This window comes from Rhopilema esculentum, chromosome 11 (assembly GCF_057945365.1).
Source record: "Rhopilema esculentum isolate cy_ngs chromosome 11, ASM5794536v1, whole genome shotgun sequence".
NCBI lineage: Eukaryota > Metazoa > Cnidaria > Scyphozoa > Rhizostomeae > Rhizostomatidae > Rhopilema > Rhopilema esculentum.
Window position 1 is genome coordinate 15981433 of NC_142825.1, and position 16948 is coordinate 15998380.

At 39.2% G+C, this 16948-nt stretch overlaps 2 protein-coding genes and 1 pseudogene across 2 annotated transcripts; all 3 read left to right on the forward strand.

Moving 5' to 3' along the window:
- The first annotated feature begins 750 nt into the window (after positions 1–750).
- LOC135693573 (uncharacterized) lies at positions 751–5138 on the forward strand. Its single transcript, XM_065212104.2, has one exon. The coding sequence runs from the start codon at positions 864–866 to the stop codon at positions 5136–5138; it is 4275 nt and encodes a 1424-aa protein (XP_065068176.2). The 5' UTR covers positions 751–863.
- Positions 4678–7512, forward strand: LOC135693572 (uncharacterized). The gene has a single exon (XM_089111249.1). The coding sequence runs from the start codon at positions 5199–5201 to the stop codon at positions 6165–6167; it is 969 nt and encodes a 322-aa protein (XP_088967375.1). The 5' UTR covers positions 4678–5198; the 3' UTR covers positions 6168–7512.
- A 7147-nt stretch (positions 7513–14659) lies between these two features.
- On the forward strand, positions 14660–16646 carry LOC135693570 (uncharacterized; annotated as a pseudogene).
- Positions 16647–16948: the final 302 nt, after the last annotated feature.

The window sequence follows — 16948 nt, forward strand, 5'->3', positions numbered from 1 at the left end:
ACTGATCTTTTAATGCCATCCCGGCCATTTAAAACGGAGGGAAGTTTTCAAATTGCATTTTCAACTTTTATGTTTGTATTAGATTGTACACTTGTCATTACACTTTTTCCCTAATTCTTTGATATATCTATTTTTTAATGTATGGCAAAATTTTACGTACATCATTTGAGCCCGCTAAAAATTTTTTTTAAATGAGTTGTTCCCCTCGAAAGTACTGAAAAATTCAACTGCAAAGTGTTTTGAAAACACTTTAACGCAACTGATTAATCATTTCCTATTTGTAAGCAGATTACATAGAAAGCAAACTAGGTTGTTAAACAAATATTTCAACTTCTCACCTTTCCGCAGCCAGTCTCCATTTTGAATGTCGCTAGGAGAAAAATAGGCGCGTGCGTGGACTCGGAAAGTGGCCTGGTGGTAGCTCTTGAAGCAGGGAATTGTCGAAGCTCAATGGATATCCTTTTGCAAAAAAATGCTTTAATGTCCAAGAACAAATATTTTTACTAACTAAATTTCTTTGCGCATAATGAGGTATTACTGTTATACTTTGATGTAAAAAGAATGAACTGACATGATGAAAAACCAACTCGCAACTGGCAACTGGCAACTCGCAACTGACAACTCACTACTCGCAAAATATAATCCTGTACGGTACTTTATTATTATCATTCGTTATGTTGATTAGTAGTGGACATTTTAGGACAGTTTAGGACAGTAGAGAACTGGGACCGAGTTTCAGTTATTTTTTAGTTAGATCTTCGAGAGCACAAGACAAGATGGCGAATCTTAGAGTTTAGCGATTTGTGTGCGGCACATTTCCGTACATACGTGGCGACCCTGCCAGGACACATACCGGGAGAATCATGGCAAATCCATCAACAGAAACAGCAACAGGAGATGGGCAAAATTTAGGCCCAGAGATTGATATCGAGAAGGAAATAGCGAAGTTGAATTATTATACAGAGCAGACAGATGAGCTCATAGAAATTGGAGACACAGTAGAAATGGAGATAGCAACAAATAGGGTGAAGGTAATCCACAATAAGATAATTGATTTGACAGGGAGAATTGAAGAGATGAAATTAGAACAAGGGGAATCATCTAGGTCAGTTAGGCAGTGGAAAAAGGATGTGAAAGATAAATATACAGGAATGTTAGAGCAAAATGAGAAAATGTTGAGAGCTTTAACACAAATAGAAACTCAAACAAGAGAGGAAGGTCTGAGAAGGGAATTTGAAAGGAAGCAAATTGAGCAGCTAAGGAAAGATGAGAGAATGCTAGAAAGACAAAAGCAATTAGCAGACCATGAAGAGAAAATAAGAAGGGAGAGATACTTACAAGAGAAGTCTTTATGGGAGGAAAGAATGCATGCTGAAATTAAACTTGCAGAGAAAAAGCTAGAAATGGAATGTGGGGCTAAGGCAACCTTTTCAAAACTGCCAGAGCTGAGAGTCACACCATTTAAAGGCACAATAGCTGACTGGATAAGATTTGAAAACATGTTCACAAGTCAAGTTTTAAGTAAGGGGTTTAGTGATGAAGTTAAATTTGGATATTTGTTAGAGATGGTGAATCCCAGAGTAAGGGATAAAATTGCAAATCTGAAACCAGGAAAAGTTGGGCTTGAAACTGCCTGGGAAAGGCTCAAAAAGGAATATGGGCAAAGGAATGCTGTGATAAACACACACATTGATGAAATTGTGAATCTACCTACCATAAAGGGAGTAAATTATGAGAAAATTCAAGAATTTTATGACAAGCTCACAAAGAATTATGATGCCCTGCTGACACTTGATGAAGAAAACATGTTGAGAGGATTTGTGATGACAACATTAAACAAGCTGCCAAATGTCAAGTCTGATTTGGTAAGGCTGGATGATGATTGGGAAAGCTGGGGGATGTCAAAGCTTATTGATAATTTGCAGAAGTGGTTGAAAAGAAACAAAACAGAGGAAATAGGAAAGCCAGTGGAAAAAAGAGAAAAACACTGGTATACAGGTGAAACAAAGGAGAAACACTCAAGAAAATGTATTTATTGTGATCAAGATCATTGGAGTGATAAGTGCAAAACACAGGAAACTATAGAGAGTAGGAGGAGCTTCTTCAGAGAAAATAAGCTATGCTTCAACTGTGGGAAAAAAGGACACAGGGGGGATAAGTGTCTAAGTAGGGGGTGCTACTTTTGTAAGGCTAAACACCACAGCAGCCTATGTGAAAAGCAGAAAGGTGAAAGTGAAAAAGGTTCAATTTTAACAGGATTCACACCTTCTGTGGAGGAAACACTCCCACCAATTTTGCCTGTAAGAATTGATGGAAAGGTTATTTGGGCATTCCTTGACACAGGTTCAGGAAGGAATTTCATTTCTAAGGATGCGTTAATGATGCTCAAATCAAAACCTGAGAGATATGAAACAAAAGATGTAACAATTATCAATGGAACAGCAAGAAAAGCCATGCCAATCTTTCAGATGACCATAGAATCATTAGACAAGAAAGCCAGAGAACATATTGAGGTTGCACGGGTAGAAATGCATGATTTCACAACAGTCAAAAGGCCAGATTTAAGGAAATTGAAACAGCAGTTTAGACACACCAAAGACAAAGAATTCTACATAACAGCATCAGGGGAACATAAAATTCACATGATTATTGGAGACAAAACATACAGCAAACTGAGAACAGAGACAGTTTTCAAGGGGAATGATGATGAACCAATTGTAGAAGGCACATCATTTGGTTGGATTATTCATGGAGGAGAATTTTCTAGCACAAATTGCATGTTCACCAGAGAGCTTGGAAATGAATATGAGAGATTATACAGCCTTGACATACTTGGGGTTGAAGACAGGGGAGAAGATGACCAATTAGATGTTTACAAAGAGTTCAAAGAGAACATTTCCAGACAAAATGATGGAAGGTATGAAGTTAATGTTCCATGGATACCAGGAAGCAATTTGGCAGAAACAAATGAAATGCAGAGCAGAAAGAGATTGAAAAATGTTGAGCGCAAACTGAGGCATGATGAAAAACTGCAGAAAGAATACACAGAAATTGTTGAGAATCAGTTAAGAGAGGGAGTTGTGGAGAGAGTTCCAAGTGAACCATCTGGAACAAGAATATTTTACATGCCTCACAAACCAGTTGTAAGAGAGAGCGCTGCTACCACAAAGGTGAGAATGGTATTTGATGCTAGTGCACGCCCAACGCCAACAACAAACAGCATCAATGATTGCATGTACAAGGGACCTGCGTTGCAGCCAAATATTTGGGACATTATGGTCAGAGCAAGAATGACACCATATCTGCTGCTAGGAGACATACAAAAGGCATTTTTACAAATTGGAATTAAATCAGAGGATAGAGATGCATTCAGATTCTTATTCACACTGAGTGGGAAGGAAGAACACCTAAGATTTCTAAGGGTCCCTTTTGGGGGGGAAGCCAGCCCATTTATGTTGGGGGGAACCTTGCAGCACCATTATGAGGAATTTACTAACACAGAGCTAGCCAGTACCCTAGAAATGCTCAGAGAAAATACATATGTAGACAATCTGATGTGTACAGGAATGAGCATTGAAGAGCTTCAAAGATTTAAAGGAGAGGCATCTGAAATACTAGAGGATGCAAAGTTTCAAATTCATAAATGGGAATCCAACATAGAAAGCCTAGAAACTGAAAATATGGAGAATCCAAGCAAGATTTTGGGGCATGTTTGGAACAAGGAAGAAGATACTTTGATGGTACCCATAAACAAAGGGGAAGAGGATAAGGTCTCAAAGAACACTGTATTGAGTCAATTAGCCAGAATTTATGACCCCTTGGGAATCATTTCACCAACCCTAGTAGAAGGAAAGAGAATCTTCAGGGAGGCCTGTGATGAGAACAAGGGAGGGGATGCTGAAGTTTCTGAACCCCTTATGAAAGATTATTTGAGATGGATGAGACAGCTGAGAGAATTAAAGATACAAAGAACTTTAGTAAGAGAAATAAGAGCAGTTGATGCAGTGAATTTACACATATTTGCAGATGCAAGTGAAAAGGCATGCTGTGCTGTGACAATTGCAGTAGTGGAACAAGGATCAAGCAAAGTAAAGGGCTTACTCACTTCAAAGTCAAGAATTTCAAAGAGAAACACTTCGATAGCCAGACTTGAGTTGGTTGGGGGGCAAATGGCAGCAAACATGGCCAAGAACATTTGCAAAGCATTGAAGAATTGGCCAATAACATCAATCAATGTGTGGATAGATAGTATGGTGGCCTTATTTTGGATAAACAATCCAGGGAAACAATGGAAAGCATTTGTAGCGAACAGGGTGAGAAAGATTACAGAGATAGGGAATGAAATTGGAATAGAGTGGAAATACTGCCCATCAAGTGAAAATTTAGCAGACCTAGGCAGTCGATGTGCGAACATAGAGAAAATGGTAGAAAAGAAGTGGTTTGAAGGGCCAGACTGGCTGCTAAATGAAGAAGAATGGCCAGAACAACCAGTGCTGAAGAGTTCAACAAGAAACTTGGAAGAGCAAAGACCAATTAAAGAGGCAATCTTATTCACAAACGAGACAGAGAGTGATGAATGGGATAAGCTTTTAGAGCGTCAAAGCTATTGGACAACACTTAGAACCACATCATGGTGTTTGAGATTTATCAAAAATTGTCTTGCCAAGAAGAGAAAGGAGAAGGTAACAAGAGGAACTCTGACCACAGAGGAAATTATGAGTGCAAGAGATCATTGGGTAGTAAGAGAACAAAGATACATTATAGAGATGAAAGAAACACCTGGATGGAAATTGATAAGAGACGAGAAAACAGGTATGCTTCGATGCCAGGGAAGGATTCAAGGGTATCAACCAATCTATTTGGAGAAGAGTCTCTTTACTGAGAAACTGATTCGACACACACACAGGAAAGTTATGCATATGGGAGTAGCAAATACAATGGGAGCACTGAGAGAGACATGGTGGATACCAAAGATGAGAACATTGGTCAAGAGAGAAATCAGGAATTGCAATGTGTGCAAAGTATTTTCTGCAAAACCATTTGAAGCACCAGCAACAGCTGCGCTCCCAATGTTTCGTACAGTTCAGAGCCTGCCATTCCAGAACACAGGTGTTGACTTTGCCGGGCCTCTCAAGTGAAGGGGGAGTACAAGCAAAGAAGAGATCAAAGTTTACGTGATTATTTTCACTTGTGCTGTGATGAGAGCAGTTCATTTAGAGGTAACAAGGTCACAAACTGCTGAAGAATTTCAGAGGAAGTTAAATGCGTTCATTACAAGGAAAATGAGACCGGAGGTCATAGTCTCTGACAACGCAAGTGTTTTCAAGACAACAGCTGAGTGGATAAAATTGATACGAAAAAGTGAAAAATTGCAAGACCATTTGGCAACTCTAGGCATCACTTGGAGGTTCAACTTGTCGAAAAGTCCCTGGTGGGGGGCGATGTATGAAAGATTAATTAAGGATTTAAAGAAGACATTGTACAAAACCCTTGGAAAAACGCATTTGCAATTTGAACAACTGGAAGCAGTCATCATGGACATAGAGAGGCATTTGAATAACAGGCCATTGACATATGTAGAAAGTGAAAGTGGGGAGGAGCAAGTGCTAACACCTAACAAAATCATGTGGGGGAAGGATTCACATACATTTGAAGATGTGGAGGTAGACGAAGAAAGAGTGACCAAGATGTATAAGAGATTGAAGAATGCGAAAGAGCACGCGTGGTCACGTTGGAACAAAGAGTATATCAACAGTTTAATGGAAGTGCATCATATTAACAGAAAGAAGAGTGCATGTCTGCCACGGATCGGAGAAGTAGTATTAGTTGTTGGTGATGAAAGAAATAAAGGGCAGTGGAAGAAAGCGAGAGTAGAAGAGCTTGTGAAAGGAAGAGACGACGTAGTCAGGGGAGTGCTTTTGAGACACAAAGGACATCTCATAGAGCGACCGGTTCAAGCTATCTGTCCATTGGAGATTGGTTGTCAAGCGAAGGAGTCACAGACAGTGGAAACAATCAAAGGAGCAACTGATGACAAAGTCAATGTGATAACAGTTGAAACAATCAACGGAGCAATCGATGCCAAGGCCAATGTGACAACAAGAGAGAAGAGAAGAGCTGCGGTGGATGCAGAAGTGAAGACGAGACTTTGTTTGGAAGAAGATTGAAGAGGACAACTGCGTACCGTAAAGGTTTGATAAAATTTGACTCAGGTATGTTACTTTACTCAAATTTTAGGGGAGTTTGTGTACGGTACTTTATTATTATCATTCGTTATGTTGATTAGTAGTGGACATTTTAGGACAGTTTAGGACAGTAGAGAACTGGGACCGAGTTTCAGTTATTTTTTAGTTAGATCTTCGAGAGCACGAGACAAGATGGCGAATCTTAGAGTTTAGCGATTTGTGTGCGGCACATTTCCGTACAATCCCTCTAAGCAATGCCTGCTGAAATTCAAGCTGAGCTAGAGGAAGGCACGATAGATCCTGAGCTAACTCTCCTCTCTCTTCCTAATTGTCCGCACGTTTTGAAGACATGCAAAGAAAGTTTGCCAATTGGCCTCTGCATCTTTCCAACGAGTGAGGAAACGTCTCTCTATTATTTACACTCCGTAACAAAGCTGATCCAAATGTGCAAAGAAAAATGAAGCAGTTACTACCAGATACCACTATGTTCGTAACTGTGATAAGACTCCTGCTTTGTTCCTAAGTGATCCAAAGCTTTGTGACTATAGGGTGTTTTCGTGTGACGTCATGCGTGTGTGCTTTTTGTAAGTCCGCCATCTTGGAGGACAACTTGTAGGATTCGACCAGCAGGAATATTTGTTGATATAAAAATAATTCTTTAGTTACTTGTTGACAAACTAATTGAACCTCATTCAAATAAAGATTAGGAGGTAATGGTTAATTTATGGGATGTTTTGGAATGCTCAAATCGTTCTAATAGGGAGTAAAAAAGTTTTTATCGGATACCAAAGATTCTCGAACATGGCAACCGACAAACGCGTGCTCTTTCCAGTGAACGAAGAAAGGAGTGGATTCTAAGGATCAATCGAAAAGATTCGGATTTATCAGCCTCACATTATCGTATTTGCTCAGATCACTTCGTTTCAGGTAAATTTTCAATTTCATTGAGATTTAAAATAAATAGGCCATATGAACAGAAGTATCACACCGCCCTATCCTGTTCACTTTGTTGTATTACACGCTTTTTTTATAAGGAACCTACCATAAGGCCTAGTTCTAAAAGTTTCTTATTCGTAGACCAGACTATGCGGAAACTACCCAATGAAGCACTTGACACACGAATAGCAAACAATCTATGCGAGTATTGGCTGTAAATGAATGGAACGGACTTTTTAGCTCTTGATGCTTGCAGTTATAAAATATTTTCTAATCGAAAAGTTCCTTAGGGATTTCGTTCTTAGTAGTATAAGTTCTTTATATATTTCGGCCTTCTACCTGTAGGTTCCTTATTGTTGGGAAACTATGCTTATTTAAAATACGTTAAGCGTTAACAATCATTTGTTAACGCTTAACGTATTTTAAATAGTGTCACGAAGACCGCAAACAGAGTGAAAGAATTGGTAGAGGACAGCGAGTCTATCGAAGAGGAACATTGGAATATTTAAAAGCCGAGCTTATAGAGAAAGAAACGGAGATAAAAATGAGTGATGAAGAAATTTTGGAATTGCTTTTAGAGTATGTTGAAGAGGAAGAGCAATTGGATAAAGAAATGGACGAAGTTGGAGAATACAAGAAGAAGATTTTGAATGCTATTTGTTCGATAAACTGCCTTTCAAATACCAAAGAAGAACCAAAGAACAGCATCGCGAGGAGTGTATTGAAGGACAGTTTAAGTTCGGAAGTATAAAGTTTGTCCCCAGGTTCGAGAAATGTCACAAGAAAAACCGTTGTGAAACTGCCTAAATTGGAATTACGAAAATTCACGGGGAAAATACACAAGTGGCCAGAATTCTGGGATGGTTTTCAAAGTGTCTACGAGAATCCAGAATTGGCAGCGTGTGATAAGTTTAAATATTTGAAGAGTTTTTTAGAAGAATCTGCACGTAAAGTGGTAACAGGAATGCCCATGACAGACGAAAATTATGACATCACTGTCAACCTTCTAAAGAAAATATTTGGCAAACAGGAAGTAATACAGCAGACCCACATTAGCCACCTCCTGGGGCTCCACCCTGTTTACAACGACAAAGCCGTCAGCTGATTGTGCAATCTGCACGACGAAATCGAGACACATTATCGCGGGCTCGAGGCTCTTGGTGTCAACACTTCCTAGATTTCTGCAGTTGTCATGCCAACGCTTCTTGAAAAGGTACCAGAAAATATCAGGGGTCAGATGATTAGGAGTTCGGACAAGAATTATTTGAAGTGGACGATGGATGAATTACTATGTGTCTTCGAAAAAGAAATCTCGATAAAGGAGTGCCAAATGCTTCTGGGAAGTTTGGGGGGCGGAAAGGATTTGACAAGCCGAGCGAATAACAACAACATTAGGCCCAGAAGCAACTTCAACAAGGAGGGAACTGCCTCGTCGCTACTGGTTGGCGAAAAGGCAAACAGTTGTGTTTTCTGAAAACCGGAATAATGTGCTAAGAAGATATGCAAGAAGCTTTGTATGTTTGAAATCTTGTCATCGAGCATTCAGTTGCCGTCATAAGAATAACTGTAGAATAGGCAATGGCCTACATCACGTAGCAATTTGTCATAATGTTAGTAACATAGATAGGCCAAGCAAAGTAGTGTGCAAGTTAACGCAGAAAAGCCCAATGCACCCCTGCTTAACCCCACTGCAGCATCTTGGGTGAGAAGTACCGGTAGCAGAGGGGATGTAGCCTTACAGACAGCTTCAGCAAATGTGAACGGAGAGAGTGTGAGACTTTTGTATGACTCAGGTAGCCATAAATCCTTTGTAACTGCAGAAGCTGTCAATAGGTTAGGATTAAGAGTGACGAGAGAAGAGAAAAAAGGAATTAAGCAATTTGGGACCGTGAGTGCAGAATTTGAGGTAAAAGATGTGGTGATTGTACCTATGGTATCTTTTGATGGAAAGAGGAAGATTGATATTGAATGTTTTGTTGTAAGTAACATTTCTCACATTAAGAATGTTCACCCAGAAGTTGTCAAGAAATCTTATACCCATTTGCATAACATATGGTTTTCAGATATTTATAGGTTGGAATCATTAACAATTGACGTTTTAGTTGGCTCAGACTGGCTATGGAGTTTTATGGATGGTGAAGTCAAACAAGGGGGGGGGGCAGGTGAATCTGTAGCCATCAAGACTGCAATGGGATGGGTGCTGTCAGGCCCATTACAAGGTAAGAAATCAGAGTCAAATGTCAACTTTATATCTGAATCACCAATTTTGCTTTTGAAATGTGACAGATCTGCATTAGAAGATAAAATTCAGAAGTTGTGGGACCTTGAAACAATTGGAATTCGTGAAAGAAATGAAGTAAATGAGACCCTGTTAGATAACATCACTTTCAATGGCGAACGATACTCTGTTGGTCTACCATAGAAGTCAGGTAATAAAGTTTTAACTACAAACTTTGACAATGCTTTAGCCAGATTTAACAGCATTATTAGAAAACTTAAGAAAGACCCTTCTACACGGCAAAAATATGATGATATAATAAAAGAGCAGGTTGAATTAGGTATTGTTGAACAAGTATCAGAAATGGATGTCACTGAAAAGGTACACTATCTTCCCCACATGGCTGTAGCGAGAGAAGAAGCAGAGAAAACAAAGTTCAGGGTTGTCTATGATGCGTCCTGCAAAGACAAAAATTTTGGTACCTCTTTCAATGATTGTCTGCATGTAGGCCCGTCTCTCTCACCCTTAATTTTTGATATTTTGCTTCGTTTTCATGAAAGTAGGGTAGCTCTTGTAGAAGACATAGAAAAGGCTTTCCTCAACATTGAGATTAACCAAGAAAACAGAGATTGTTTGAGGTTTCTATGGTTAGATGGTTTAAACAAAACGGAGCCTAAAATTTGTATCATGCGATTCAGATGTGTTGTTTTTCGTGTCAATTTATCGCTCTTTCTCCTGAACGCTGTTTTACGACACCACATTGGTAAGTATCAAAGTGTTGATTCAATTCCAAGGTTAGAATTGTTATCAGCCAAGATCTTAGCCACTTTGGTAGACACTGTGGTAAAAGCTCTCAGTTCTCAATTGAAAATCACAAATATAAAGCTATGGCTAGACAGCAAAACAGTCTTAAGTTGGATCCAGGGTCAAGGTGAATGGAAGCAGTGGCTCCAATCTAGAGTTTCAGAAATTTTGAAGGTGAGAAATGCAGATGATTGGGGACATATGAAAGGATCAGAGAACCCCGCTGAAATTGGTTCAAGGGGCACAAAGTTAGCCAACTTATGAACAGCAAGTTGTGGTGGGAAGGTCCACATTGGCTGAAAGAGAGGAAGAGAAAACTGGCCTTCACAAGAGGAAATTGATCCAAACTCTGAAGAGGTTAGCTGTGAGAGTAAAAAGGTAACAGTAATGGTAACAACTGTTGAACAACCTGCTGGGGTAAGTAGCTTAATTTATATCAGCGAGTACAGCACTCTCAAAAGATTGCTTAGAGTAACATCATTCGTTTTCAGATTTGTTGGAAATTTAAAGGCAAAGATAGAAGGAAAAGCTTTGCGGTTAGACAAATTGAGTGCAGAAGAAATTATGAGAGCTGAGAAAGAATGGATAAAAGATGCACAATCGTTGGTGAAAGATAGTAAAGTATTTGAGAAAGAAAAGAATTGACTGGAAATTCAACCTTGAGGTAAGTCCTTGGCAAATGGGGCACTTTGAAAGAATTATAAGAAGTGTTAAGAGATGTCTGCATAAAGTACTTGGAAATGCTAGAGTGACTTCTGACGAATAAGGTACGGTTTTTTCGGAGGTAGAATGTAATCTCAACAACAGACCTTTGACATATTTATATGATGAGGTGGATGGAGAAGTATTAACTCCATCACATCTATTGGTAGGTAGAAGATTAAGCATGTTATCAATGGGTATTGGTTGTAAATTGAGATTATTCATCAGATTGTAAGCGCTTTTCTTACTTAACCAGATTGTTGACTAGTTTTGGACAAGGTGGAAGAAGGAATACCTCATAGATCTGTGAGAATCTCACCGAATGAATAAGAATAAACCAGCGAACATTAATGCAGGAGACATTGTAGTACTGCAAGAGGAAAATCTTAAGAGAGGTCAATAGAAAATTGCAATCGTCAAGGATGTAATTCGGGGTAAGGATGGTCACATACGCGGTGCCAAGGTATGCAAAGCTGGAAGAGGTAAGTATGAGCCTTTAACTAGACCAATTCAAAAACTGTATCCTTTAGTGAGTGGAAATGGAGCTATGAGTAAGGGGGATGGAGTGAAAAAAGAGAATTTTTCAGAGAATAAGGAAAATGAAAAGTCGGCAGGGGAGCGACCCAGAAGAGCTGCGGCAAACAACGCGCGTCTTAAGATGCTACAGTTACTTGACGCATAGGAACATGCACCAAGGCGAGAGGTGTGTTGGGAAACTATGCTTACATCTTTTGTTTTCTATTTAGCTGTTTTTAGGGTTTTTAACGGATTGTTGAACCATTTGTTAACGCTTAAGGTATTTTAAATAGTGCTTTCAACGCCTTTTATTTTATCGAGTCACGCTGTTGAATGCTTTGTTAATTTGCCTTTTGTATTAGCATGGCATTATTCGAGTCGAGTGTATGAGGTGATCAGGCGTAAAATTTTACAAAACTTGCTTTTTTCTTCGGAGTGCTTCTTGATCAATGAAACAAAAAGAATTTCAGCAAGAGTTCGAAATAGAGTACTAACACTTATAAAGTGGTTTCTTTTTAAAAAAAGCGTGTAAATGACTTAGCTTCCTTTTGATATGCGTTAGAATGTCAAACACATTAAACTGTTTATATAGCCAAGCTAGGAAATTTCATCTTTTGGATCATTCTATTTTTACCTAGTCCTTTTTCATGTTTGATAAAGGCTTTTAGACCAGACGTTAGTCAACCGTAGTTTTTATCTTTTTCAAGTAAGCCCTCTGCACTTTGCGATAGAAATAATCCTGACTGGATACCAACACAAAATCTTGGACATTAGAGTTTAAGTCAGGAGATGGTAGATGCATTGATAGGTACAACAGGCAGCAATCAAGGCAAAAGCGCAAAAGGGAATGTGCTATCCTCCATGAGGAAAAAAGTGCAAAAAAGAGCATGTCACAACTGCTGCGCAAGGCTCTGCAACAGAGGATTTGGCAGTGACTGCTACACGGGACTTACCAGCACAAGCAGGGGCGGATCCACACTGTCGCACAGTTCGCACAGGAGACAGTCACATTTCCAGAGAAAAAGCATTTTTAGTAAATGGTTAAGCTGCGTTTAGAATTGAGAAAATTCTTAAAAATTTGTCCTTATTCTGAAGATTTGAACTCTAAGAAACCTTCACTGTGTTATTAGCCACTAAAATTGACAAAAAAAGCAATAACCGTCTTGCTGTTGAGCTGAATTGTTGAGTATCGTTAGGTCAGGTCCGGTCGTATTATCTGTAATGAGAATCAATTCGATTCCGACGGTTGCCGGTGATCACAGGGAAATAGTAAAGCGAATAACGGGTACTAGGGCTGCAATGTAGTCAAACTGTGCGCAGTATGTTTTCTAAATTCTGTCGCACAAGTCGCACAGCCATTGTTGTACCCTGTGTTTACCAATCAGAATGCTAGCTCGTGCGACATCTGTGCGCAGGATGTTTGTTTGCTACTCAACCGATGGTCCTTATAGACAGAATTTCTATCTCACACAATCGCGGGAAAGTTAACCCCATTGCTTGGTACTACATTACACTGAGAATCTATTCAAAATGGATCTGCTTAAGAAAGTTGAGAATTACATCAGAGAAGAGAAGTTTGATGAGCTATCAAAGCTGCACGCGACGGAACTTACAAAGTTGAGAAAAATTGACCCGTTATTCGTCAACAACACAAACGCAAATGATCTGGTAGAGGATGAAGCCGCCTATGCTAACTTGCCGAAATTTGATCAGCGACTGAAGCCTTCAAAGAATGAGAGACTTTTCGCTGCAAGGCGTTTTATGATTTTTGATTAAAAAAATATTTGGAAAATTTACTGCGTACAAATAATTACTTTAGGCCCGTCAAGACCAGTCACACGTCACGTCATGTCTCTAGATTTAAAAGAACATTTTCCGAGTAAATTACATCAAACTGTCTAGACTGACATAAAACAACAGCCCGAAATAATTGTTACAACCTGTTAGAATAATAAAGCAGGAAATAATTTATAACTATTATATTGAATTACAGCTTCCATGTGAAATGCAATTTTTGGTTGACGGCGCTGCTGTTGTTGCTGCTGCTTTTATAGCCCGGGTAACGATTTAGGAAATTCTTACCAATAGAAACCAATAATAACCAAAAAAGTATAAACTAAAACTCAAAACGAAAATATATTGTCAGTACAGAATAGTTAGCATCATCGAATCATTACATTATACTGTAATGATTCGATGATGCCCCTCTTCAATGTTAACCTGCCCCCTTGAATCTAGCCTTCGATTTTAAAAGAATCCCTCTTCTTTAACATCAAGTTTTGAATAAGCAAGGATCACATGTCAGATTATGGAAGAACCTCTTGCCCCAGTTTGTTTAAAAATACTGGTATCACAGTTCAGTTCAAATTGTCACTGTTAAATTCTGACAAAGTATCATAACAAGTCCTATGTACAGATTTTTACCACACCAGTTTCAAATTATACTTATATATATATAATGTGAAAATCTTACGCAAAAGTACATTTTGGTATTATTTACAACAGGGTATCAACTTTCTTACTAGGGCTAGTACTGATGGAAACTGCCTGTATAATTCAGCATCAGTTGTTGTGAATGGAAGTGAAAACCTTTCCTTGACACTTAGAGCTCTGACATCAATAGAGTTATTTCATATGCTGAATATTATGCTTCCCATCCACATTTCATGGGTCTCCTTCCAGCTCATAAAACTTCTAGTCTTCGTGGTAGTTTTTTTCAAATTGCCAACACTTTTGAGGTTACTGATATCTTGGAGAATAAGTCCAAGACTTTTGTTGACTGTATCAAATTTGAGGCCTTGAACAACTGTCAGAACAAGAGATGGTCTCCCTTTTCTTGTCTGATGGCTTTGTCAAGTGTTTTGGGTTTAGACATCCACTCCTTTTACCCAGATATGGGGCGTGGTGTACCTATGAGTCATGCTCATAATGTATTCAATGCTGTTATCAAGCCCCGAATAGAACCAGAATTTACTTCGACTCCAGTTCGTCTCCTATGGACAAGGTTAGATACTCTTATGCAACGCTGCAGAAAATCATTTGTGCCTAATCATATTGTGCCTTTGTTTTATGCTAATGTAGATGCAAAATTATTGTCCTATGGTAAAAAACAAGCTTTGGTTGAGGACCTTTCATCTTCTGGTTCTTCTAAAAAACAAATGAAAATCCCCTTCTCTGCTATATCCAAGAGTACCAATGGATTAGTTGATGTTGCATCAAGTACAACAGCTTTGTCTAATCAAAAGGAGTTGCCAAATGAGAAAGTACAGCAGAAGAATGTGTTGCAAGGTCATTTATGAAAATTTCAGCCAGGAAATCTCGTTTTCTGAGGGAAGATATGAAGTGAAATTGCCATGGAAGGCAAACCACCCTCTGTTGCCAGACAATTACGCGCTCAGTAAACGCCGCCTCGAAGGTCAGTTCAGGAAGTTAAAGACCTCACCAGACCTCTTGAATGAATATGACGCAATTATCAAGCTACAAGAAGAACAAGGAATTATCGAAAGAGTGATGCCTACAGATGAAAGTGAAGCAGGGAAAACGCACTACTTGCCTCATCACCCTGTTGTAAGAAAGGACAAAACCACAACAAAGGTTCGCGTAGTATATGATGCTTCTGCTGCTAACAGTACAGGGATATCATTAAACAGCTGTTTGTATCCTGGCCCGTGTCTGCTAAAAACAGTTGCAGAGATATTAATAATATTTCGCGCAAACCCAATCGCCCTTATTGCCGATATCGAAAAGGCATTCTTGATGATTGCAGTTCATAAGAATGATCGAGATGTCCTGAGATTCTTGTGGTATCAGGATGTGAATGAAACTGATCTAGAGCAAGTGACATACAGATTTTGCAGAGTGGTGTTCGGGGTTACTTGCAGTCCTTTTTTGTTGAACGTGACGTTAAAGCATCACATTGAAAAGTATGCCAATGAACACCCTGAAGTTTGCTCCAAACTAATCAGCTCTCTCTACGCCGATGACGTCAGTACGGGGGGCCATAGCATTGAAGAGAGTTTCAAGTTTTATGAAATTTCTAAAGAGATAATGAAACAAGGCGGTTTTAATCTTCGAAAATGGCACTCAAATTCAGAAGAACTCACAGAAGAAATCGCAGAATTAGAGAAACAGCAACAATATAAAGAAACAGATAAAGAAGTTGTTTTAGAAGAAGATGAATCATTTGCGAAGACAACGATAAGTGAGCCATTTGCACAGAGAAATACACAACAAAAGATTTAGGCCTAAACTGGGACAGTAAGGAAGACAACCTCATTTTCGACTTTTCACAGCTTGTCGCAGTCTCAAAAAATGTATCTGTAACAAAAAAAAGCGTACTTAGCCTAATTGCCAAGATATTTGATCCATTGGGGCTCATATCTCCTATCACTTCCATGTTAAAGGTTTTCATACAAAAGCTATTCAGGCTAAAACTAAGTTGGGACGAAATTCTCCCAGAAATTCTATTCAACGAATGGACAGCTATGATGTCAGAGCTCACTCAAGTTCACCTGATAGCAGTACCACGATATTACTTCGGAATTATTCAAAGCAAGGCGACGAAAATAGAGCTCTTTGGGTTTTGTGATGCTTCATCAATCGCTTTTGCAGCACTTGTATATGCCAAAATCACATCTTATGGACAGTCGTCTATACAATTGGTTTGTTCAAAGACGCGTGTTGCTCCCCTTGCTAAACATTCAATACCACGCCTCGAGCTTCTTTCTTGTTTGATATTAGCAAGGTTAATCAGCACTGTACAAAATTCATTCAGTCCACTTTTCAACGTCGATATCATGCAATGTTGGACAGACTCTCTCGCGGCGAAATACTGGATAAAGGGTGTGAGCAAATATTGGAAACTATTTGTAGAAAATCGCGTTCAAGAGATTCGAAAGTTGGTCGACCCTCAGCTGGGGTCACATTGTCCAGGCAGCCAGAATCCAGCTGACATTCCGGCGCGTGAAATGAATGTGGAGCAGTTCAAGCAAAACACGATTTGGTGGAATGGACCAAAATGGCTTTTAGGTACGGAAAGAGAATGGCCTAATTCTTCAATATCGGACACGCTACCACAGGAGTGTTTGGATGAAATGAAACATCCGCAAAGGACCGAAAAAACAGCAGTTCTCAAGACTACGGTCAAAGCACCAAGTATTCGAAACTTCATTGACTACGATCGTTTCAGTGACTACCAAAAACTTCTCATGTTACTGCATACGTATTACGATTTATACAGAATTGCCGAAATAAAGTTCGCGGAAATCAAGAAGAGCTTTCAGTAGAGGAAATCAATGATGCAGAAATCATAATCATACGTGAAGCTCAAGGCTCTTTCGACGAAGCCCATCTCAAGAAAATCGAGAACACTCTTGGCACATTTGTAGACAGTAACATGCTTATTCGTTGTGAAGGTCGTTTAAAAAACTCAAGCTTACCCTTCGATAGCAGACATCCTATTTTGGTGCCGAGACATCACAAGATAACTAGTCTGCTCATTCTTAGTTGCCACGACAAGGTTATGCATAATGGCACAAAGGAAACTCTCGCCGAACTACGCTCACGTTTCTGGATAATCAAAGGTCGA